At 33.3% G+C, this 24,935-nt stretch overlaps 2 protein-coding genes across 5 annotated transcripts; one reads left to right on the forward strand and one right to left on the reverse strand.

Moving 5' to 3' along the window:
* Positions 1-3,783: 3,783 nt before the first annotated feature.
* On the reverse strand, positions 3,784-11,822 carry LOC146170408 (uncharacterized). Of its 2 annotated transcripts, XM_083388866.1 has the most exons (9): positions 11,371-11,822; positions 9,872-9,984; positions 8,659-8,747; positions 8,297-8,427; positions 7,778-7,942; positions 5,927-6,054; positions 5,780-5,850; positions 4,923-5,056; positions 3,784-4,441 (listed from the first exon to the last, which is right to left on the reverse strand). In XM_083388866.1, exons 1-9 carry the CDS (start codon positions 11,459-11,461, stop codon positions 4,266-4,268), a joined length of 1,098 nt encoding a protein of 365 aa, XP_083244992.1. In that variant the 5' UTR covers positions 11,462-11,822; the 3' UTR covers positions 3,784-4,265. The 2 variants fall into 2 exon arrangements, with proteins under 2 accessions (XP_083244992.1, XP_083244993.1); XM_083388867.1 differs by lacking the exons at positions 8,659-8,747; positions 11,371-11,822 and adding an exon at positions 10,105-10,348.
* Positions 11,823-17,951: 6,129 nt separating this feature from the next.
* LOC146170409 (uncharacterized) lies at positions 17,952-24,906 on the forward strand. Of its 3 annotated transcripts, none has more exons than XM_083383945.1 (8): positions 17,952-18,094; positions 20,813-20,925; positions 21,993-22,087; positions 22,334-22,485; positions 22,858-23,031; positions 23,923-24,047; positions 24,189-24,271; positions 24,668-24,906. In XM_083383945.1, exons 1-8 carry the CDS (start codon positions 18,013-18,015, stop codon positions 24,864-24,866), a joined length of 1,023 nt encoding a protein of 340 aa, XP_083240071.1. In that variant the 5' UTR covers positions 17,952-18,012; the 3' UTR covers positions 24,867-24,906. The 3 variants fall into 3 exon arrangements, with proteins under 3 accessions (XP_083240071.1, XP_083240079.1, XP_083240086.1); XM_083383953.1 differs by having other exon boundaries at positions 22,357-22,485; XM_083383960.1 differs by lacking the exon at positions 17,952-18,094 and having other exon boundaries at positions 20,786-20,925; positions 22,357-22,485.
* Positions 24,907-24,935: the final 29 nt, after the last annotated feature.

Here is a 24,935-nt window from a genome sequence, read left to right on the forward strand (position 1 = left end):
AGATATGTTCTAAATTTTGCAATATCGACCGAGATATAAGGCTATTAGCCCAGCTCCACTCAATCATCCATGTATCCCAAATAAAGCTTTGTATTGTCATTTATGACGTAACAATGAAATTATTACCCGTAACGCAACAAACAATTTAAAAAAATTCCGGACATTTAAGCATATGTCGGCATTTCCCCCCGGACGCAGTTTGAACACTAAAATTCCGGACATGTCCGGGGAAATCCGTACGTATGGCAACCCTATGATAAGATGCTAGACCAGAGCGAATGCTGATGGTCAGAAAAGTGTGGGAATATAATTACTAGTGAACCTGCATGGGAAGGCAAACTTGGCTTCCATAATCTTATGTGTAATAACTGGAGGGTTATAGTTACGCGGAGAATAAATATCAAAGCTCTTAGAAGTAGGTCGCATTTTGTGTACGCTTCGAATAAATCTTAACAAATGCTTACTTAAAGTTGCCTCGGGCGATGAAATGCGCTGGTTGGGAAGAACGGATACATTATTTTAAATAAAATTTAAGAGAAATATAATTGGCAATTAAATGTGCTAAATCTTGAAAAGGTTTGTAGTTTTATATTATTTAACAATGTAGCGGCTTGTGATTGCGATCAGACAAAACCGTGGTTATTCTGTTTGAAGAGCATGGCAGGCTGTGACGTCATTCAATATGCCTTTTTTGATACCGTATTAAAAAAACAACATCAGGAATTTCCAGTTTTGTATTTTCTGCTTAGCGTAATGCCACGTAAAATTAATTATCGACATCTGGAATAAAGTATTTAAGTGATGGCTTTTTATGCCAAAAACCAGCAGTCTCATTGTACTGTTCCATCGTGGAATAATGATCGCGCATATGTTTACGATTACGAAGGTAAAATTGTTGAACGTATAGTGAGTGGGCCTACCTGTGAGTTATCGCAGTAAATATTCTTCCATTTTTTTCTAATTATCTTTTTATTTTAGTTGCTTAATGTACGGTAGCATATTTGTTTTTGAAGTCAAATAAGACAACACATTTATTAGAAAAATACCTATCTACCTACTTTGTGGTTTTTAAACTTACCGGTACTGTAAACTATTTATTTCTAGGAAAACCTCTTAACTAACAAGTAAAACTAACTGCTAAGTTCGTAAACTGATTTATTTACGATGGATTGTTTAAGATATGACCCCTTGAAACGTTTGTTTCTAATGTTTTTCAACGGAACCTAACGTAAAGTTTAACTGAGTTGGAAAAAACAACAGATAATTAAGCAAATGTTAGAAGCCATTGATATTACACAAAAATACCGCAAACATTAAATATCATATTTGAATCAATATCAATAGTGATAAAAGTTTCTAGATGTCAATCCAACCTTTGATAATCTAATTGGTGGATAGTTTGAGCTGTAAACACGACCTTTATTATTGTTTCCGCGAAAAGTTTGCGATACGACCACGATACCATCAAGTCCTTCTTACGTATCTCCATCCGCATCTGACCTGATAATTGTTGGAAGCTCTAAAGATCTCACCTGTACTTCTGGTTACATTGGAAGTGCAAGTGCTGTTTGTAACGCTGCTGGTGATACAAGGAGCTGGATGGTCACTAACGGGTGCAAAGAACAAATATTTAAGTTGTTCACTATGTTTAACGTATTTACTAAATGCTACATTGCAAGGTCACAGGAAAAACTCTTAATCTTACAATTTTGTTTTTTGTTTTTCGTGTTACTTTAACTTTACTGACCAGCAAAAGCTGCCATAAAGTAAAAATGAAATAGCGTAGTTTTTAAAAGAACTTTGAGCTTTTTTAACGACCTTTGTTAATCGACAAACAATTTGTGCAATATTTTGTTTATGCTTGTTTGTAGTGATGTCTGATATTGTTGAGTTATTAAATTTTGGGTCATTTTTACCAGTTCATATAAATGTATTTTTTTGCGAATCATCTGTTAGATATTCTGATTTAATTCTCTCATAAAATGACCGTGTTTGTCTAATTTTAAATAGGGATATGTTAGACTTCTTTGTTCTTATCGCCTTTTACTCGCGCTTGTGCTTCTACTTTGTTAATATTAATGTGCATTTGAATTGCTCTCATTTCTACTTTGACCTGATGAAGCACAGTTGTGCGAAAACTTGTTAAGATTTCAATACGATTGGTCTTTGTATAGTTCCACCTGATTGCCTGTATTCTCCTGGAGTGGTTTTATTTCTACTCAGTTCATGGTTGACATATGACTTTTGACTTTTTCGCTGGATGCTGTTAAATAGAATTTTTTGTTCTTTGCCAAACTAAGCCTTACAAAAACAGTGTGTCAAAGTTTCGTTCGTTTTTGGTTATTATTGAGAATACTGTAGAGAAATTATCACGATACCTTATGAACGTTAATATATATTTTTGCCGAATTAAACACTTACTCCCCAACAAATTCACACCAAGCGAGGCATCGTTGGAAAGGTTATTTCGATGTTATACAAAAAATATAGTTTCAAATCTATGTTTTGATTTTCTTGGCGAATATTAACATTTTTCTTAAGTTTTAATTTTTTTTTAACTTTCAAAATATAGACCAGTATTTAGAGTAGACGGTGGTAAAATTTTTTTTTTTTAAAGTTATACGTAAAATACGTTTATTTCGCGTTATAAGAATCTGCCAGATTTTTTTATGTTGATGACCTTTGGTGTCTAAATTCAGTAATGCTCCCCCACGGCTAGAGTAAATTAGAGTAATGCTCCCCCACGGCTAGAGTAGGCTAACACCTTATAGCCTGTGTAAAAGCGGCATTAATTCGATGGCGTGTTTAAAACAAAAAAGAAAATTATGCACTGGCTTTTCGATCGCTTTCAGCCGTTTAAACTGGAATAATAACATTTCTTTTCGTCCATACGAACGAAGAAGAATGAAGCAGTGACCAACCAATTAAACCATCTGCCTATTTTGGAAAGAGTTTTGAACTTTAGGTACCTAATACAATTTTTACAACTGATTTATGTATCTTTATGGAATCCAAAACCATTGGCAGCAGTTTCGGCTTGTTGATCACGGTTTCGTTGCTATTCACATTCCGATGTTGTAGTTCAGATTTACATTACTTTAGATACTTTAGGTCTAAAAAGCTTTAATTTAAATTGTGACTTGATTTTGCTGAACAAAAGTCTTTAGAAAAATCCGCGCCTTATCAATTCTTTTCTTTATGTGACTCGTCAGCGAGTTATTTCGGTAAACTAAACAATCTCGTTACACTATAAGCAAACAGTTTTATTTCACTTTTAATTGTCTGCAAGAGATTGCTTATATAGTATAGGTTACATCGTATTTGCCAGTAATTACTGATTTCTATGAGACAGTGGTGCTGTAACCGTTGTGAGCTAACTTTCTCTTTCTGATACATTCGGTCTTTCTTTTTTTGCCTGACTGTCGTGGTGTTTTTTGTGTAAAAGGACTCAAGAGATTATTTTTGGTGAGTTGCGTTGTGTATAATATGGGTTTGCAGCCGTGGTAATATGTCTATATGTAACAGAACCGTATAAACCAACAAGATTAAGCTTATTGTCCGATAAGTTAATGTTTTTCTGTCAACACTCAAACTTTATATGTCTGTAAAGAATTGGTTTAATTAATTTACATAGATCTAGGTTTTTGTATAATTAAAACTAATACACCCCGTATTGTCATATTAACGTGAACCAAACAGTTTATAAATGTAAGGTACCTATATATATATACTTGCATTCAGTTTTTATAATGTAAATCTATTTTTTTCAATGAATACTATTGATGTGTATCGCATAGTATGACGTGTTACTATGAATCCTTGTGCCATAAACAACATACAAGGAAAGAAAGCAATAAAGCGACAAAAAATGTAGCGATAGAAGATAAAATCATATAAAAAATCCAACACACAGATCGCAATACTAAGACGAAGACATTTATAAGAATATTTCTTACAGCATTAGATCACTAGCTTAAAGTATAGCACAGGTGACACAACTTTTTCATGCATGTTTGAAATAGATTGAATGACCAGCAAATGATTAACTAGGTACAAGTAAAGCTCACTGGTGCAAGTAAAGTGAAAAACATTGTATTTCCGAAATAAAGTGGTTAAGCATAACAGTTGGATGTTGTAGTAAGACGTAGTAAGAATTTCAAAGCCCATACAGAAGTAGGAAGCATTTTGAACGTTTCGAATTACTCTTCATTTATTTTCAACACAGTGAGTGTAACTGTTGTTTAGCGTGTAATCTTCAGCCCACCTTATGTTGTAATGCAGGTCGGTATTCCCTCCAAGCTCCAAGTACCATCAGCTTGGCAGGTTGAGAGCCCGGTAGCTGTCCCTGTGTAGCCAGTGGTGCAGGTGAATGTGTGGCTCGCTCCAAACCCACTGTTTGCTGGGGCTGCTGACACACCAGCTTGGCTCGGATTTCCACATCCTTACAACACACAACATAATTGATACTTTGTGAAAAAGGGTTTTGATTTACAATATGAACCTTGTCGAATTGATATGGCTTGTGTGTAGATGGGATACAATGCATAAATGTATAATTAAAGGGACAATTTAAGTGCAGTAAAAAAACTAGTTTTTATGTTCTTAAATTATTTTCAGATTGGAAATAACATTGTGAATATTACTAATGCTTGGTCCATCTTAAAACAAGGCATTAGACAGTGATTGTGTATTGGCAACTTTATGACCTGAAAAATATTGGAAACGGCTGTAAAGAAATTTTGGGTCAAATCTACAACTGTAAGTCCGTGGTACACACATAACACAACTAAAGAATTAATCTGTTAAAAAATTAAACCTTTGTAATGAAAAGAGAAATAAAGTATGTCAGAAATAACAAAATAGTGAGATACTGGATTTTTAAGCTTTGAACGATCAAATGAATATACAATCAAATATCTTACTTGAAGTTGAGAGTTCCAAATTTCCGAAAGATGAGGAATCGTATTGACCTTGAAGACTTATGTTGTACGATGCAGGGATAGCATTGGTGTGGAATCTCATCGATAACTCAACTGAGCTAACGTTTTTTACAACGCTTCAAATTAAAACAGTTAAATTTGTTGCACGAAATTAAAAATAGACATCGAGAAAATAACAATAAATTTCAAACAGTAAACATTTGAGTGTACATTTCAAACTAAACTAAATTTAACATGTAAAAAAATAATAATAAAAGGAAATTTGTTTTTAGTTAGAAAGTAGGAACATTAAAGCCCATATAGAAGTAGATAACTATTTCATTTCAACTTGACAATGTAAAGGAGGTAAATATGCTCTTGTTTTCTAAAACTAAGCTCTTTCATATTCATTTGTCCAACGTTACGGTCAACTATTCAGAAAGCCTTCATCAGGGAATGACACACATGGGCAGTAAGACGCTTAGTAAAAAGACACAAAAAAGAAAAGAAAAAGGACGATAAAATTTCATGTCATGAACATCAAAACAGACGTTTTGTACCCAACCCCTTACCGACAGGTGCTAAAAGATAACGACTAAGTTGTGCGTTGTCACTCTAATCTCTTGTTATTTTTTTAGCGTTGTTTGGCAAACAAATATATACCAGAAGAGCTTATTTTTATTATAAGGAGATAGTAAGTAAACATTTTTATATTAGTATTACAAAGTCAAAAGTACATGCATTGTTGCGTTCGGCGTGCTTAAGGAGTTTAATGATGTAACAGCGGGTTAAACAAACAATCTAACAGTGGATGTTAAAGGGAGGTACAACATCCCAAGTAAATATAACATTCTCCTTACCTGAATGAAACTTGAAAGTAATACACAGACCAAGTTCTGTAACAATAATTACTATTGCAATTCCCAACCACCTAAAACAAGTAGAGTAGTCAAATTAGTTAAAGTAAATTGGGTGAAATTTAACTAAATTAAATGAAACACACTCACAGTGTTGGATATAATCCATTTAAAGTGATAATAAGTAGAATTGGTCACAAGTGATATAGATGCAGTTATGTTGCTTCCTGGTAAGAGTTTCCATTTGGTGAAAGTTGCAAGGGTTAGGGGGGCTTTAACTGAAAAGATTGGTTACATATAACACCCTTGTTTTTATCAGCCTTGTAAATCCCAATTCAGAAGTCCGATAAAGTTTGTCATAGTATGACAGAATGCTAACAACTTCGCAACTATTTCGGCAGCTACAGTTGGCAGAAATTAATTTTGTTGTGCAATTCTTAAAAAAGTAACGGAAGTGCAGAGCATTTTTGTTAACTGAGGAAAAGCCAGTTGCTATGATTGGTCTCTGTTTTAGCTATATCCATTCAGCCCATATAGGACTAGTCACTAATCATATCATGCCATGTTGCACTTTGACTCATTATTTTAAGCAATATATATTAAAAATTTCTCCCAATTTAACCAAATAATTTTTTTAACGCTTTTAGTCAGAATTTTTGCTGCATGTTTGCACACGATTTCGCCTAAAAACAGCTCATCCATGTAACACTGTTAGAGTAAGAAAATTAGACAAGTGAACCCCCTTGTACTTTAGCATGACCCTTATGTATTTGTTTCTGTCACGAAAAATGTTGCTCCTTCGGCGCAACTTCTTGTTAACTGATTTACTTGTTAACAACCTTGTTTATCACCTAAACATGGCTATGTTAATACATTCCTTGGGGAGACACGTATTTTTATCTTTAGGGGTGCGACCAAAAAAAAACAAGAATTTAGGCCAAAAAGCTATTCACCGGAAGTCTGGCAAGATTCTGCCAGCCTAATGTTTGACCAATATAACAACTATGATTATTTAGGACAGGGTGGTCCAAGGTTGACAGCATCGCGGGCCACAATATTTCTTTGATATACTTGGCGTAATGGCGGGCCACATAAAGTAGGCTATATATGCGACATGCGAGCTAGGAGCGATCAACGATTTTCCTAAGGACGGGGCATGAAATGTTTAAAGATGACGACAGAAAGCATCGTCAAAAAGTAATGTGATAATGAGACTGCTGGCAAAATGGTGCGCGCGAAGTGCGAAAAAATTGCGTATTTGACAAAACAGAATACTGCATTTATAAGCCTAGAATGTTTTTTAACTACATATATTTGGCTAGAATTGCACGATGGAAAGGTCCAGGGCGTTAACCATTAGTCACAGTGAAATCCTGTGAAACAATACTTTCCAGAAGAGCTATATATGTCATCGTTCATTTACCTTAAAGTGGCAAAAATAGTAATTTATATAGGGTTGTACTTTTTATGTTATGTTTACTGGTCCATTAAAAAGACGTAAAACAAAACGCAAATGTAACCGACAAGTTCGCAAAACAGCCATTTTGGAAAGTTCCATAAAGGACGTACTGCGACTTTAACACATACCAAAATTGGGAGTTCTTGCCACCCCTGGATCAAACCTTGATGGGCGATAGTAAACCGGTTAATTTATTTAATAATGTAACTAGGGCTATAATCAAACAATTGCAATATGCTTGCCGATGATCGTTGGTCAGTTATATTTCTTTGATTAGACCCTCGACTTTACGTATTACAATAATTCAACAGTGCTTCGCGGGCCACAAAAAATGATGTCGCGGGCCACATGTGCGGGCCTGGGTTTGGACCACCCTGATTTAGGACAAGAGCAATATTGCCGAAGATAAGGGAATAAAATAGAATGCAGCAGAAGCAACAATCGACTATTTAAATGTTTGTCTGAACATATTGACTTGTCATAAACTCCACTTGTAAATGTTTTAACACTAACTCAAGTGTATACAAATTTTAAGGACTTACCAAAAATGCACAAAGGCACTCTATGCCAATAAGCTCCCCAATCACAGTATGGATGTAAGTTCATACCGATATAACCACTCATGCATGTAAATTTGTGCCTACTGTTAAAATCTTTGTTAGCTGGAACGTCCTGGATAATTCCATCCGATGTCTGATTTCCACAATCTAAATAAATAAAAACAATTATTTTACCTCAGTCAAAAACATATTTCACATAACATGATAGCATTCAACTGCAATGTCAACTTTTTTAGTTTTATTTAGAATTTTATTTTATTATTGATCCCTTTTTAACCGGCTCACACTTGTAACAACTCACACAAAAAAGTTGTAAATAAAAACTTTATATAGGGTAAGGAGGGGAAGTTTATGGACATTTATAATTCTTCAAGAATATTTCTGTAGTTGCTGCTGTGTAATGCATGATACCTTGTTATCTTGATTGATAATTTGCCGAAAAAAACATTTGAAGAAAATTAATATTATTCCACAAAGCATGAAGAACGTAGGTCAACTTACATTGTACATCAAGATCTTCACTTGCTAGGCTTAACCCATCAATCGTTGTGACAGAAATATTTTTATCTGTTAAAGTGAGTGGATCTAAACGAATGACTGTGATGACATCTTGGCTACGCACCTTACAGTAACTGAAAATCAAACACAGATCATGAACACTTTGGCATTCTTCCAAGAAAGCTGTGTCACTTAAAAAACAACTAAACAGAAAAAAATATTTTTAATCAAGTCCAAACTGTAGCCTAGTCTAAATTTAACTATTTTTTTAGGCATTTCTAAAATGGGATAAGATAAAACACTCACATAAACCCCAACTAATACATAAAGTTACATTTAACCAAACAATAAGTTTAAAATATTACGGTATATATGTTCTGTTGTTGTAAATGCTCCCAATCCTTTGAGTGCATTCACATGTGGAGGAAACATTGTAGCGACATGTCCAGGCAATCTGTGAAAAACGTTGAACTACAGAATCTAAGCTTGCTATAACAAAGTAGTTCCATTTTTTCTATTTTTTTTAGATATAATCAAGGCAGTTTATTATGACAAATATGCTAAACATCTCTACTTTATTAAGGCTATATTAAAATTATTCAACATAACAAGCTAATGAAAACATTAAAATATTAATAAAGTTCAGAAATTTAGTTTATTACGTTGAAGGAAACTTCTACCAATAACTTTTTGTTGATATGATACAATACATAAGCCACACTAACTTAAGATTGAATTAATAAAAATAAAAGTGTGATTAAACTGCTGACCCCAATAAACTATCGCATGGGCCTAATGTTTTGCAGCCTTTTACAGTCATATAAAGTTAAAAACCATCAACAAAAACATAAAAAATATTATTGTGAAAACAACTACAGCCTAAAAATAGCTGGCTATTGAGTGTTTTAGTATGCAGTTATGTCAGTCTTGTTAAGTAGAACACATATATACTATGGAGTTACATGAAGCCTAAATAAACAATCCATTAAACGGCAAGGACAACCAAATTTTATAAGCTTTGCAATTAGTCAAAAAGATAACCATGTGAACACAAAAACGCTTATGCTTACTTTTTAAAATTACAAGTATTAAATATCCAAAGTCAAGAATAATTGATCAAAAAATGTCCGGTTCTCACATTCTGCAATCAGCAAATTTAAGCAACATGCTTCATTAACTTTTTTGTAGCTTCATAACATAAATATGAGTGTTTGGTAATTGAAGCAATGTTACTCAAATTAGAAAACGACCTCTGCTTAATAGGAGACAGATATCTTGTAAACAGTAAAATTTTTACATCCCATTAAACTATAGCACATGCCATATGTTTTGCAGCTCTTTTACAGTCAAATAAACCACCAACAAAGACATGTTATTGTTTAATGAAGCTGTATTGCATACATTGCTCTGTAACTGTATGTTGCACAAGCACTTTACATATTTGGGGTGCAGTTCTGATATTTTCGGGGTACATTTTTGAACGGTTGAAAAAGACTTGTGGGTGCACTTGCCATACTTTCCGCAGTGCTTCATTTGGAGACAGATATATTCAACAATAGTAAAAATTTTGTAACTTACATCTCCATTGATTACAAAGTTGATTTGGAAGTTGGTTTTTGCAAGAAAAACGTCGTAGAACAACTTTCCACCAACAACTTGTGTGGGGCTTGGCGAAAGGTTGATGTATTTAACTAAAAAAACGTCGTATTAATTTACATATACCATATAGCCTATAAATATATGTTTGACGAAAAAGTGTAATTATTAATTTATCTTGTTAAAAAACACCCACTTTGCAAATGCAATATTACCGTGGTTTGAAAATTTGTTGCATGTCTTTTTTAATGGAAAGTGGATCCGTTATCCTTTTTTGTGTGAATAATAGACCAAAAATTTTCGAAATTTGACAGACAAGTCAGTATGCAATAATTATCAAAATTTCATGAAAGTATTGAAATGAGACATAAACTTTTAAAATAAACGACCTAGTGAGTCAGAATTTGACTCGATTCGCCAAGATGAGATACGTTGAGTACTATATATTTAACTTTTGGGCGCTCTTTCACTATTGTACGTGAAAAGGTATGCAAAAAAACAAAACAAAATAATACCGCATACCACAACGCATATTGTTTGGGTTAGGGTGCGGGTTAGCGTTTGGTTGAGGGTTGGTCAAGTAATATTATGTTTATTATTAATAATAACTTGGCCCACCCTCAACTAAACGCTAACCCGCACCCTAACCCAAACAATATGCATTGTGGTATGCGGCATTTGAAGAAAGTTTTTTATATTCATTTTCAAGTACTTAAGTAAAAGAGCGCCAACTTTTGCTATTCTATACTCTCATTAGTTGGTAAAAGCTAACGCTTCTCGCATTGTAGAACATTTCCCAGCGCTGGTCTAGAATCCTACCACAGTTATAAAATCAACGCACAAAATTTGAGTTAGGATGCGGGTTAGCGTTTGGGTGTGGGTGGGTCAAGTAATATTATATTCCTAATTTAATAATAATACTTGACCCACCTTAACCCAAACGCTAACCTGCACCCTAACCCAAATGATGTTTCGTTGTGGTAGGATTCTAGACCAGCGCCCATTTCCCTTAGCGAACCTTTATCTGAACAAGAGTAAGCCAGAACCAAAGGAAAATTTAATGTTTTGAAGCAAACTTTTGACTAAGTAAGCGAAAAGCATCATTTATTAAAGTTCAAATAAAAATAAAAAAAAGATTCAACTTCGAATTTTAGAATTCCCCTAAAGGTGATTGTAGAGTTGTTGTATAATACTGTGTTGTATAGGATTGTTGAGTGCGACCTTTATGACGTATTGCTGTGCCTGTATATAAGCGCCACTCTTGCAGTACTTCTGTTATTCATTAATTGTGTTCTAATACGTCGCTGTGTGTCACGTACCCTGCCAGTAAATACTGCAGTGATTTTCTATATTAAATTTCCCCAAATAAGAAACAGTTTGAACAAATTAAGCAACCACATCTTTTAATTAGGGTATTTGTTTAATTTTAAAATTATGTTATTAATTTTTCAAAGGTTTGTTTTGTCGCAGTAAAAACTTACTGTTAACTGGAGTCACTGGAAGGATGTTGTTTCCAAAAACAAAGCACATTAAAAACAACTCGAACAAATAAAAGTATCTTAAACAATCCATCGTAAATAAATCAGTTTACGAACTTAGCAGTAGGTGGGCTAGATTTGCTTGTTAGTGAAGAGGTTTTCCTAGAAATAAATAGTTTACAGTACCGGTAAGTTTAATAACCACAAAGTAGGTAGATTGATATTTTTCCTAATACATTTGTTGTCTAATGTTATTTCAAAATCAAATACGCTACATTAAAGCAACTAAAATAAAAAACTAATTAGAAAAAAAGCATAAGCATATTTAGAAATAGTTGTTGTGGGTTCTAACTACAATGGAAGAATATTTATTGCAAATAAAAAAACTAGAATTAGTAGGCCTACTTACAGGTACTTGATACGTTCAATAGTTTAACCTACATAAATGCGCGCGTTTAAAACTTCACGATGGAACAGTATACCGTGGTCTACTATGAGACTACTGGTTTTGGCATAAAAAGCCATCACTTAAATACTTTATTCCAGATGTCGATAATAAGTTTTACGTGGCATTACGCTTAGCAGAAAATACAAAACTGGAAATTCCTGATGTTGTTTTTTTAATACGGTATCAAAAAAGGCATGTTGGATGACGTCACAGCCTGCCATGCTCTTCGAACAGAATAACCACGGTTTTGTCTGATCGCAATCACAAGCCGCTACATTGTTAAATAATATAAAACTACAAACCTTTTCAAGATTTAGCACACTTAATTGCCAATTATATTTCTCTTAAATTTTATTTAAAATAATAGATCCGTTCTTCCCAACCAGCGTATTTTAAGGTTTTTCAGCAGAAAAAATGGAAAAATCCCGAGCTATTTTACTCACTCTGTTAACTTCATAAACACAGATTTAATACACAAACTTTCCCATTTGCCTCATAAAATTCCACCACGTGTGCAAAGCAAGCTAAAAAATACCCTTGACGTGACCTTGAAGCACGAGGTAAAACAAACGCGACTTAAACCAGCTTTGCTGAAACTGGAAAGCACAACGAATCACAAACACCTTCCACAAGTGCCATTAAAGTGCAATCAAGCCAAGCTTGCAAACTTAAGTCGGGAAAAAAGTTTTGGGAAAAACCAAGGGGAAAATACCGACGGAAATCGGTGTTACATCACAATTCAAAATCCGATCGGAGAGCGAATGACGCGACGCGAGATCGAAAATTTGATTTCATCGCCCGAGGCAACTTTAAGTCAACATTTGTTAAGATTTATTCGAAGCGTACACAAAATGCGACCTACTTCTAAGAGCTTTGATATTTATTCTCCGCGTAACTATAACCCTCCAGTTATTACACATAAGATTATGGAAGCCAAGTTTGCCTTCCCATGCAGGTTCACTAGTAATTATATTCCCACACTTTTCTGACCATCAGCATTCGCTCTGGTCTAGCATCTTATCATAGGGTTGCCATACGTCCGGATTTCCCCGGACATGTCCGGAATTTTAGTGTTCAAACTGCGTCCGGGGGGAAATGCCGACATATGCTTAAATGTCCGGAATTTTTTTAAATTGTTTGTTGCGTTACGGGTAATAATTTCATTGTTACGTCATAAATGACAATACAAAGCTTTATTTGGGATACATAGATGATTGAGTGGAGCTGGGCTAATAGCTGAAGGCCTTATATCTCGGTCGATATTGCAAAATTTAGAACATGTCTGGTACGATAAGAGCGTATATTCGCTGAAGAAAATTATAAAGCAGTAAAAGCAGTAGAAAAATAGCGCAACAAGAAGTTTGTTGCAGACCAAATGAGAACTTGCATACGTGTATTGCAATCCAACATCTTTTCTGTTTGTGTATAGTTTCGTGTTTATCCTTTCTTTCACAGTAAACTACTTTGGTAATATTCTAAAGTTGGTCAATGAACTGAGGTAAATTTGTTATGGATTTGCGCATTATCAAATATAGTAACCCTAGCCTAGAGATCACCAGAGGTCAGCAACCTACGGCCCGCGGGCCGGATGCGCCCCGCCAAATGTAATTCATTTGGTCCGCCGCCTCTTTGACAAACTGGATGCGAGTCCATTTGAAATACTTTTTGACTATTTTAACTACGTAAGTGCGAAAAATTTTCCCGCTTGGCGCTAATGATCTTTCTACGTCCAACTTGTTTACGTTTTGATGCGGTCTTTTGAATTAGATCAGCGCTTCTTTACCGTTAACGGAAAACGTATTATATTTTTGATATTTTTATTTTCGGCAATGTAATAAAAACTTGCCAGAAACTTAAAAGAAATGCTGGTATACCTAAAAAATCGCGATCGCTTCGCTCGCCATGTGCACCTGGAAGTTATCGCGTTTCTTCAAACTATTTAATTACATTTTTCATTTGTAGTATGGATAACAACGTTTGGGCTTCAATTTTAAACCAAACAACGCTTTTTTTCGCGCTGTGTGCCAACACTTACTGCCTTCTTCAATGTAATTAAACAAGTTTTTTTTTCAGTGAAAAAACACAATTTTTCTCAGTTAACATTTTGTGCGGCGCACAAAGACCTTTCTGAGTTTGGTGTTGGCCGGCGACTAGAAAAAGGTTGCCGATCCTGGTCTAAACCCACCTATCATTGTTCTCACTAAAATCTTGGTGCTGTATAGCACACTTCACTTTTGGGTTTTTACAAAGTTATCAATATTTTGTAGGGTACATTTACATAAATAAAGCACCATAACAATTAAAGCGTGTCCAATATGTTTACTATTCGTATTTGGTGGATCATCATGTTGTCAGGTTTGGCTGTGGTGGATCATGGCAGAAATAATTTGAACACCCCTGGACTAGCGAATTCAAGAAACTATGTTCAAAAATCCACTCCGGTATACAATGGATAGGCAAAGCATTCCTAGTGTGACGTCATATTTACAGACAATGTGTTCATACCTCATTTTAAAAACCGCTTGTGGGTACTAAAGAGTGTCCGGATTTCAGGCCACGAAAATATGGTAACCCTATCTTATCACCTTTTTTAACATAAACGAAACGATTTATCAAAATAAAAATTGCAAGACATAAATTAATATTGGAGAATAAACATAATAATAATGCTTAACCCACCAAAACACAAACGCTAACCAGCACCCTAACCCAAATAATGTAAGCAATATAACCTCCCGGACGAAAATGCGGCAAACACTTGAGCGACAATCATCGCCGCAAAATTGTTGGTTTGTTTAACAATGCAATCTCCAACAAACCCAATTCAAATTAATCAACTAAAATACCGTACATAAAAAGTAACCTTAAAGCAGAACAGCCCAATGTATGACCCACGATGCTGAGAATATTTAAGTGCTAATCACCATGAAGTTCTCAATCATAGCTGAACAGTTTTTCACCGACACTCTCCACAACCGGGCAACTTCAGCTATTAAGGCACTCCAGCCGTAAGTTCAAAATAAGAACAACAACAACGTCGCAATAAACACATTTGGGACAAATTCAAAACAATTAGAAAATTATTTACCCGATGTTTTTTTAAAGTAGCTTGCAAAGTTTCCAATTTAGGAATAAAGTCAATTTTTTTTAACGACTTTTATTTTCTTTGTCGACACTTTTAAATAGCTAGCCGTATTTTAGAAATTTTTTTCGTCAGTTATTTAATTTTTTGTATCTATATTTCCAAACTAAAGATAGTTGTTTTCAAAGTTTCTTTCTTTTTTTATTAGCCGAAATTAGTTTCGCAAGACAACTTAAAACGTTTAGTTAAAAAACACAAAACTAGGATGTTGAACAATTTAAATAAGCATAATTATTTAAACAATAGCTAACGTGAGGCACTGTAAATACAAACATTACTTGTATGATGTATATGAAGATAATTTATTTAAATACAAAGGCAGGGATGTCAAATATAAGATGTAGGTAATTCGTAGTTTACATTAGAAAGGTGACAAGCGAGAAATAATTCCGAATAAAGTAGTAAGTAATCAGCATGTATATTTGAGGCAAACGTTTTATTAGGAATATACAGCTTCATGCGAAGCGATGATTGTATATTGTTGCCTCAGGCTCTATGCGTTGGATTGAGGTTTTTCAGCGAAAATATCGCAAAGTTTATCGCGAAGTTTAAAGTTATGCGAATGACTGAAAGTTGCGCCATATGTTAATATTAGCTGCTGTTTTTTCTTCAATATAATTTTTAAAAATTTGGCGCTGGTGTAGAATCCTACCACATTTTTTCCGCTGGTTTGGGTTTGGGTAGGTTAAGTATTATTGTTATATTTATTCTCCAATATATATTAGCCTACTATCTTGCAATTTCGATTTTGACCATTTGTTACGTTCATGTTAAAAAAGCTGATTAGATGCTAGACCGAAGCCGTGAATGCTGATGGTAAGAAAAGTGTGGGAAAGATAATAACTAGTGAACCTGCATTAGAAGGCAAACTTGATTTTGACTGCGTGGGTTAAGATAATGGCTGGAAATTGTTTTTAGACGTAAACGAATGTTAAAGCCCATACTGAAGTGGTTTGCATTTTGTTACCATTTTAAATAAATCTTAAGATAATAGCTGGAGGTTGTAGTTAGACGTAAGCTGAATATTAAAGCCATTATGTTTAACATTGAGTATTTGACAATCCAAGAAGCAAATACCAAATAGACTCGTTATGTATATTTATTTGTTTCGTAACAATGGAATGCGCGAATTTCCGTCATTATATCGCGGTGCAATCATCCGGGATTATGTAGTAATCGCGTTTTAATGCAATACTTTCCTTCATTGTAAGTAAATCAGCATTCAGTGGTGTAATAAGCGAGCTGTTTTACTAAAAATTAATAAAAAATTTTGCTTCTAATAGTCACTTATAAGTCGTTAATGTTACAAAACAATTAACCCGACAACTTCAGGATAATTAATATTTTTCGCGAATTCGCAACAAAATCTTTTTTCGTGCTTTAATTACCCCCGAAAGTTTAAATTCCTTGCAGTATTTTTTTGAACGACTTAATTATTTTCATAGTTACGCCTCAACCTCGGAAGAAATCTAAATTTGCGAGCTTCGCCTTATTGGTGAGAAGTTCAACGAAACATGTGGAAAGTGTTGTGATTCGTTGTGCTTTCCAGTTTCCGCAAAGCTGGTTTAAGACGCGCTTATTTTATGAACCTCGTGCTTCAAAGTCACGTCAAGGGTATTTTTGAGCTTGCTTTGCACACGTGGCAGCTTTGAATAGCGGATCGAGTCCTCGTGCATTTTTGCGCACGTTTTTTGAGGCAAATGGAAAAGTTTGTTTATCAAGTCTCTGTTCATGAGTTCAACAAAGTGAGAAATAGTGGTTTTCCACTCCTGACTATATTTGTTCACTGAATAGTTATTCTGTTGATAATACCTTTAAAGTGGCTGATTTAGGAAGAAAAAAATGGCTGATTTAGGAAGAACATATATCTTTATTTAAATAAAATTTAGGAGAAATAGTGTACTGCCCGAAAAACATGCTTTACAGCGCTCTTTTTATAGATAAACACTGCTTACGTGCGTTAGAGTTTTTTTATTGGAAAACACTGATATAATTGCTTTGTAGTGCTCTTTTCACGGGGAAACACTGCATTAGGTGCTTAACAGTACACTTTTTGATGGAAAAATACTACTTGAGGTTCTTTACAGGACTGTTTTTGTTGGGAAACACTGTTTGAGGTGATTTCAAAGTTCCGGTTCGGATGTAATTTGTGATGAAAATGTGGTTCAATAAATGTAAAGTTACGTGACGTAAATATGCAGCTTATTTTTGAAATGTCTGAAAAATAAAAAAATGAATGTTTTATTTAATGAGTAGCCAATCATTTTCTTCATAAAACTTCTAACGTGGCATAACTTGACTCTGTAAAAATGAGGTTTTGACGTCATTCTGAAGTGAACCGCTTTTTGTGACAGGTTCGGGTTCGGTTAAGGTTCAGGTTGGGGAAATTTGACCTAAAACCGGTTCATAAAGTCCCGGTAAGGTTCCGGTTCGACTTAACCTAAATAGTTACTTTAACAAAAGTTTTGGAGCTATAACGATTACAGTACGCTTCCATGAAATTTTACACCGCATCTCTTATTCAAAAGATGTAGGTGCTAATTTAAACACATCTTAATGTGGGCAGTTCGGCCATGCAAAGTGGCTTAGATGGTCCGACAATATGGCAAACTTTATGTATTGTACTTTCAACCTAGAGTTATCGGCAATTCCGTCATTTCCGTTTAATAAATTTTGTGGGCAGAAATTTATGTGGAATCAATTAAAAATTGAATGTATAATACATTAAAAAAAAAAAAAAACTCGGATTAGTGATTTCTGCAATCATTAAAACAATAGACTTTCGACAAATGTTTTATGTTTATAGGCTATTACTGCTATTCATTTCTTCAGCTAGAATGATCTTCAGAAATTATATTATTGCTTTATAAAACTAGTATAAAACCCATAGCAAACGCATTTTACTTGAAAAATATAGATTAAACATATTACTTAAAATTTTATTTTTCGCGATTATGCGATTTTTTGCAAAATTTCATTTTATTTTTAGGAAAATCTTTTAACTAAAGCAAAACTAGTCTACTTGATGCTAAGTTTGTAAACTGATTTATTTACGATGGATTGTTTAAGACTTTTTTATTTATTTGGGATGTTTTCGATGTGTCTTGTTCTTGGGAACAACGTCACTCCGGATGACAGTAAGTTTTTACTGCGATTATAAAAGATTGCATTTTCATTATATCCTGCAGTACAGGTTTGTAAACGTATTTTAACACCTTTAAATAATGCAACTATACGTTTATAATTCTGCCTTAAATATTAATACCACTATTAGGACATAAATATAGCTTAGAAAAAACAATATTAAAATTTTATTATAGAACTTATACCCTAATTAAAAAAAATGGTTGTTTAATTTGGCCAAACTGTTTCTTATTTTGGAAATTTAATATAATAAATCACCTTTAGGGGAATCCCAAAATCCGAAGTCAAATAATATTTTTTTTTCATCAGTCCAGGGTTGCCAGATTGGCCTTTTTTAAAGTCTGTTGGCCTTAGAAATTATACTTTGACCTTTTTTTAGATTTGGCCTTAAATTTGGCTTTTTTTAATTTACTCTTTAAAATACATAATACATTATTGGGCGCTGGTCTAAAATCCTACCACAGCCGCTTGAAACAATTATTAAATCAACGCACGATATTGGGTTAGGACGCGAATCAACGTTTGGCTGTGGGTGGGTCAAGTATTTATATATTCATTATTTAATAATATTGCTTAACCCAAATAATTGTGTTGTGGCAGGATTCTAGACCAGCACCATTTATTGTTGTGGTTATCCAAGTTGACTGTAAGTTATAACTAGATATATTTACTGTAACTGCAGCTGGTGTCAATCTATTTTAGATTTATACTTTTATCCCTTTACAATGCCTAAGTGGAAGACTAGTTATGAAGGTGGAAGAAAATACAATAAAGCTTAGGAAAAATCTTACCTGTGGTTAAAATGTGCGGATGATGGGCAAAGTGGTTACTGTGTAATGTGCAAAGTGAATATACTGCCAAAGCTCAGCAACATTTCTAGACATGAAAAAAACAAAAAACACCTAAATAAAATACCAAACTCCTCTTGAAGTTCTCTTACTAAGTTTTTCCATAAAGCAACTAATTCAGAAAAAATAGAAGAAATTGATATAAGTTTAACCATAGAGTGCCATGCATCTATTTGCTCAATAGATCATATTGGTGAAGTGGTGAAGTATCATGGATAAAAAAGTGTTCTTGGAAATATAAACCTGCGTAGAACCAACTGCAATCATTAAAAATATTATTTCAAAATCACTTAAACAGAACTTAAAAATGACCTGCTAGAAAAAAGTATGATTTGCTTGTGGACGAGTCTACAGATATAGCGGTGCAAAAGCACCTTTGCATAGTTGTACGATATTACTGCGAAAAAAAAGGCAAGAATCCAAACAGCTTTTATGTCTCTTGTTCCTGCTGTTGACACAACAGCACAATGTTTGTTTAAAAAAATAAATTTCCATCAAATGTTGGATTTATTCTCACTGAAGTGCCATTGTGGTTTTCACATATTATTCTGAGAAGAGAAGATTTCAAAACACTGTTTGAGGTGATGAATACTGCAGAAAGTGAAGGCAGTAAAAGAGAAGCCCCACTTCCATTTTAAAAATTGTCCAAGACTAGATGGTTAGTCAGAGGAAAAGTCCTATATAATATTTTGATGAATTGGGAAGTATTATTGGCTTACTTTAGCAGTTGTGAAGCTAAATTAGGTTTGAATGCAAAATATGATTTTGATTAATAAAATAGATGTTTGCAGATAAAATGAATTATTTATATTTTGTGTTTGCCACTCCCAATTGTTCAAGAATTTGAAACGATGAACTCACTATTCCAACAAACAAATGGTGACACATGAACTTTCAAAACAATTATTTGTGCACCATGAGAGCTTATACAGCAGGCTTTATAACAAAGATGAGACTATGAAATGAGACTATTTGGTTGTAAATTTAATCAAGAAGTTAGCATTTACTTAACTAAAGTATTAAATAGCTGCAAAGATATAGAAAATCAAAAAATAATGCAGGTTAAAACAAGATGTCTATCTATGCTTCAAGTGCTCATTAAGTCAGGTAGAGAAGAGGCTTCCAGATTCTGTCAACATATTCAAAGGTCTTTCATTGCTAAATCCTTGCACAATTCTTAGTCAGACATTAAAAGGAAATTTTGAAGATTTGCCATTTTTGCATCACATGGAAGGTTATATTAGTTTGATTGAATCTCAGTACAGAAAAGTCAGTCTTGTTCAATGGTGTGAAGAAGAATATTTTTCAGAAAGTGGCATTCCAAAAGACACTCTTCCATTCTGGCAAAGTGTGTTTAAACACAATAACTTTAAAGAACTCTCAAAATATGCTTTAACATCTCTGATAACACCGGCAAGTAATGCAGTTGTTGAAATAATATTTTCACTAGTTACTGCTGTAAAAGCAAAGCCTAGAAACAGAACACAAATTCAACTATTGGACGCTATCATAAGAATTCGTTGAAACCCACTATTTAGAAGAAATTCTTAAAAAACTAATAAAAATACAAGTAAATTTGTTAAACATGTATATGTATATTTTATTATTTTTCAATAGAAACCGGTAAATTTCAATTTGGCCTTTTTTGTATTTTTTTGGCCTTAAAACATTTTTATAGTCTGGCAAACCTGATCTAGTCTAGAGTTTAACAAATGATGCTTTTTTTGTCTAAAAAGTTTAACAATTAGATTGTGTTTGTAAAGTGGTTGTTTTTTAACAAGATGTATTAATAAATATAATTATTCGTCAAACATATGTTTATAGGCCATGTGGTGAATGTGAATAAAAATGATGTTTTTTTAGTTAAGAAAGTCAAGTTTTATCCAAGCCCTACCCAAGCTGTTAATGGATATGTGTACTTGGACATTGCACTTGCAAATACCAATTTTCATGTCAACTTTGTAGTCAATGGAGATGTAAGTTACAACAATTTAACTATTTGTAAATGTATTTTTCTCTTACTAAATAAAGGTTGTTTTCTAATTTGAGTAACATTGATTCATTTTTTACTTAATGCTTTGCTGATTGCAGTTAATGTGAGAACCTGACATTTTTTGATCAATTTTTCTCATAACTTCTGATATTTAAAACTTGTAATTTCAGGGAGTAAATATAAGCATTTTGTGTGTTCATCTTTATCTTTGTTAAACTAATTACAATACCCTTTGGTTGGCTTGTCGTTTCATTGATCGTGTAAAGCCGGGTGGTTCAAACCCAGGCCCAACATCATTGTTTCTGGCTAGCAAAGCACTGTTGAAATACCGCAATGCAAACCGTTTAGCATTTATTTAAAGAATTTTAAGTGACAAACTAACAGTAAGCATATTCCATCTTTTTAATATGACATAACATAAAAAGTACGACCCTATGTAAGTTACTATTTTTGCCACTTTAAATAAATGAACAATAAAATATATCGCGCTGCTGGAAAGAATTGTTTTACAGGTTTTCATTATGTTTTTAGGCTAACGCCCTGAACCTTTTCTGAAATGTTGTGTGTAACTCTGTGACCATGAATATATGGTAGAAAAAGCGGTTTACGCTCTTCTTAGGCTGTAGTTGTTTTTTAAACAAAACATTTTTATGTGTTTGTTGATGGTTTATATGACGGTACCAGGCTGTAAAATATAAGAACCGTGCTATAGTTTAACCCGTTATAATAATATTTTATTTTTTACCAATTCAATCCTAACTAAGTGTGACCTTGTTTATGTATTGCATGATCGCAACAAAAAGTTATTGGTGGTAGTTCCCTTCAATGGAATAAACTGAATTTCTAAACTTTATTGATATTTTAATATTTTCATTAGCTTGTTATTTTTGAATATAGTTATACTAATATTGCTTAAACAAAGTATAAGTTTGTTGCATCTGTGTCCTAATAAACTTGCCTTATTGAACGGAATAAATGGAAAAAGTGGAATATTTTTTTAAATACTTTGTTATTGTAAGCCTCGATTCTGTACTTCAACTTTTTTCACAGATTGCTGTTACATGTAGCTACGATGCTTTCTCCACAAAATGTAAATGCACTCCAGAAATTGATATATTTACTTACCGCAACAGAACAAAGATTAGGTTAGTTTTGCTTAAATGTAAACATTATTGTTTGGTGAAATTTAACTTTGATTAGTTAGGGATGATGTGAGTGTTTTGTCTTACACCATTTTAGAAATGCCACCTTTGAAAAAATAGTTAAATTTAAATGAGGCTACAGTTTGGACTTGATTTAAAATATTTTTTTCTGTTCAGTTGTTTTTTGAAATGACACAGCTTTAGTTGAAAACTCCATCAAGGTGATCAATCTCTGTGTTTTATTTTCAGTAGTTGTACGTTCTATCCCCCAGGGTACTACCAGGTTGAGGAGGAAGTAAGCATTAATTTTTCGTTAGGTCCACTCACTTTAACGGATTCAAGTATTTCTGTGACAACCATCGATGGGTTAAGCTTAGCAAATCGCGATCTCAATGTCCAATGTAAGTTGAACCTAGTTCTATAGGCTTTGTGAAATAATTAAAAAAATTTCAAATGAATTTAACAAATTTATTTACACAAAAAAATTAACAAAATATTTTTTAACAATTTGTCTGTAATAATAACAAGGCGTTTATGGATTAGCTACTATTGGCTACAAAAATACTATAAATTGGTCCAATAAACGTCTGACAATACCATAAATCAAGCTTTGTATTTACGCATTGATTTTTTGTTTGAGCTAGTTAAAAATGGAAATTAAAATTATTTTTCAAAATTAAAATAGGTTTCATGTTTAGACTAAGTGGTGTCATCATGTTGTGGGATAGATGGGTGACTGTTTTAGAATTAAAAAAAAAAACTAATTCTTTTAGATTGTGGAAATATTACATCTAGGGGATTTGTCCAGGATGTTCCACTTAATAAGGGATACAACAGCTTCCACAACTTTACATGCATGAGTGGGTATCATGGCATAAACCTAAAGGCATACTGCTATTGGGACGGTCAATGGATGTATCCTTTAAAATTACCTTTATGTGTTTATGGTAAGCTTGACTTTTTGTCACTGTGTTTTGTAGGTATACGCTTGAGTAAGTGTTAAAACATTTAAAAATTATGACAAGTTAATTTGTAGACATTTTATTTCAAGTTGTTTTGCACACATTTAGGTAATCGATTGTTGATTTTTCCGAGTTCTATTTTATTGCATTATCGCCCTAAATAATCATAGTTGTCTTATTATGGTCAAACATTATCAATTTATCAGAATCTTGAATTAACATTTACTTCAGGTGAAAAGAAAACAAGACCGTAAAATAAGTGTGGTTGATTTTGGTAGAAGCGTGTTTCGACTATCAGCAGCACAGTTTCCTAAGTCCCATGTACGGTTATACGCTAAATCGCAAGCACATCTATTGGAACCTGCAATACTATACAAAGATTGTTTTTCCACATGCTTCATTTAGCGCAACATTAGTGCCGAGCAGTGTGCTAAGTCAACTAAAAGCTTTTGGTTGAGGAAAAATAAGTTGTGTATTAAACACTAAACACATTGTCTTAGTTTCACTATAGAGAATAATTATGCGGTAACTATCATAACATAAAAAGGTGACTTTCAACAGTCCTTGTAAGAACACCTTTTAAATAAATCTGCTTCAGTTACATAAATTTCATTGTTATTCCAAAATCTGGTATTAGCGCAGAAAGCGAACAGCGAAAACATTAGCTGTGCTTTAAAAGGAAGAAGGCTTGACTTCTTGTCGCACAAAAAAGGGCGTTTTGTGTTTGATTTTGCCCTTGCATTATGGTGAGACATGTGATTACATTAAAAACATTGCAAAGTTTGTTAAACCTACTGGTTATACATAACAAATTAAACCTACTGGTTATACATAACAAATTAAACCTACTGGTTATACATAACAAATTATTTTCAGTAAAAACCCCCCTAACCCTCACAACTTCACTAAATGGAATCTTACCAGGAAGCACCATAACTGCATCTATATTACTTGTTACCAAATCTATTAAATACAACTTTAAATGGATTATTTCTAACATTGTGAGTGTGTTCCATAAATTATTTTATTTTAATTTAGTGTAATTTTCACCAACTAACTTAAATTAATTTTTAATTAAATTAATAATCTTACCTGATATTCAGGTGAACATATTTACAGGATGTTATTTTTACTTGTTGTAGGTGGTTGGGGAATGCTACAGAGAATATTGCGATGATTATTTTTTCAATCCAAAAGGCACATATAAAAAACAAGTTTCATTCAGGTAAGGAGAATGTTTTTTTTACTTGTGATGTTGTATATCAATTCAACATCAACTGTTTGTATTATGCAATTAGTTTGCCTGTTTAAACTGCTGTTACTTCTTTGAGCTCCTTAAGCAAACAAACAAAACAATGAATACACTTTTAACTTTGCAATATTAATATAAAAATTTACTAAGTTAGTATATCATAGTACGTTATAGAAGTAGGCAAGATTTTAAACGATTCAAATATTTTTTTATTTTCATTTTGAAAATAAATGGTTACCTACTTCTATATTGGCTGAGATATTTGTACTTCGTCTAACTTAAACGTTTAATCATTATGTCCCCTAAAATACTGTTTATATTTTTTTTTAATTTTAAATTAATGCAACCAATAAACATGTTTACATAAAGCTTTGTGAGAGATCGTAGCTTAGTTAAGTTATCGATGAATTTCCAAACCAATGCTAACCCTGAGACGTACAGCATAAGTCTTCAAGGTTACTACGATAGCTCCGAATCTTTCGGGTATTTGGAATTTTCAACTGCAAGTGAGATATTTTATGATCTGTTAAGTTTTTCACATCAAGTCTTAGTTACAATTAGTTTTTAGGTTAATTTTTAAAGCTAAATTCGTTAGCTGTGTTATATGTGTACCTCCGTCTTAAAGTGATTGATTTGT

Source organism: Ascidiella aspersa, chromosome 1 (genome assembly GCF_963924565.1).
Source record: "Ascidiella aspersa chromosome 1, kaAscAspe10.2, whole genome shotgun sequence".
Lineage (NCBI taxonomy): Eukaryota > Metazoa > Chordata > Ascidiacea > Phlebobranchia > Ascidiidae > Ascidiella > Ascidiella aspersa.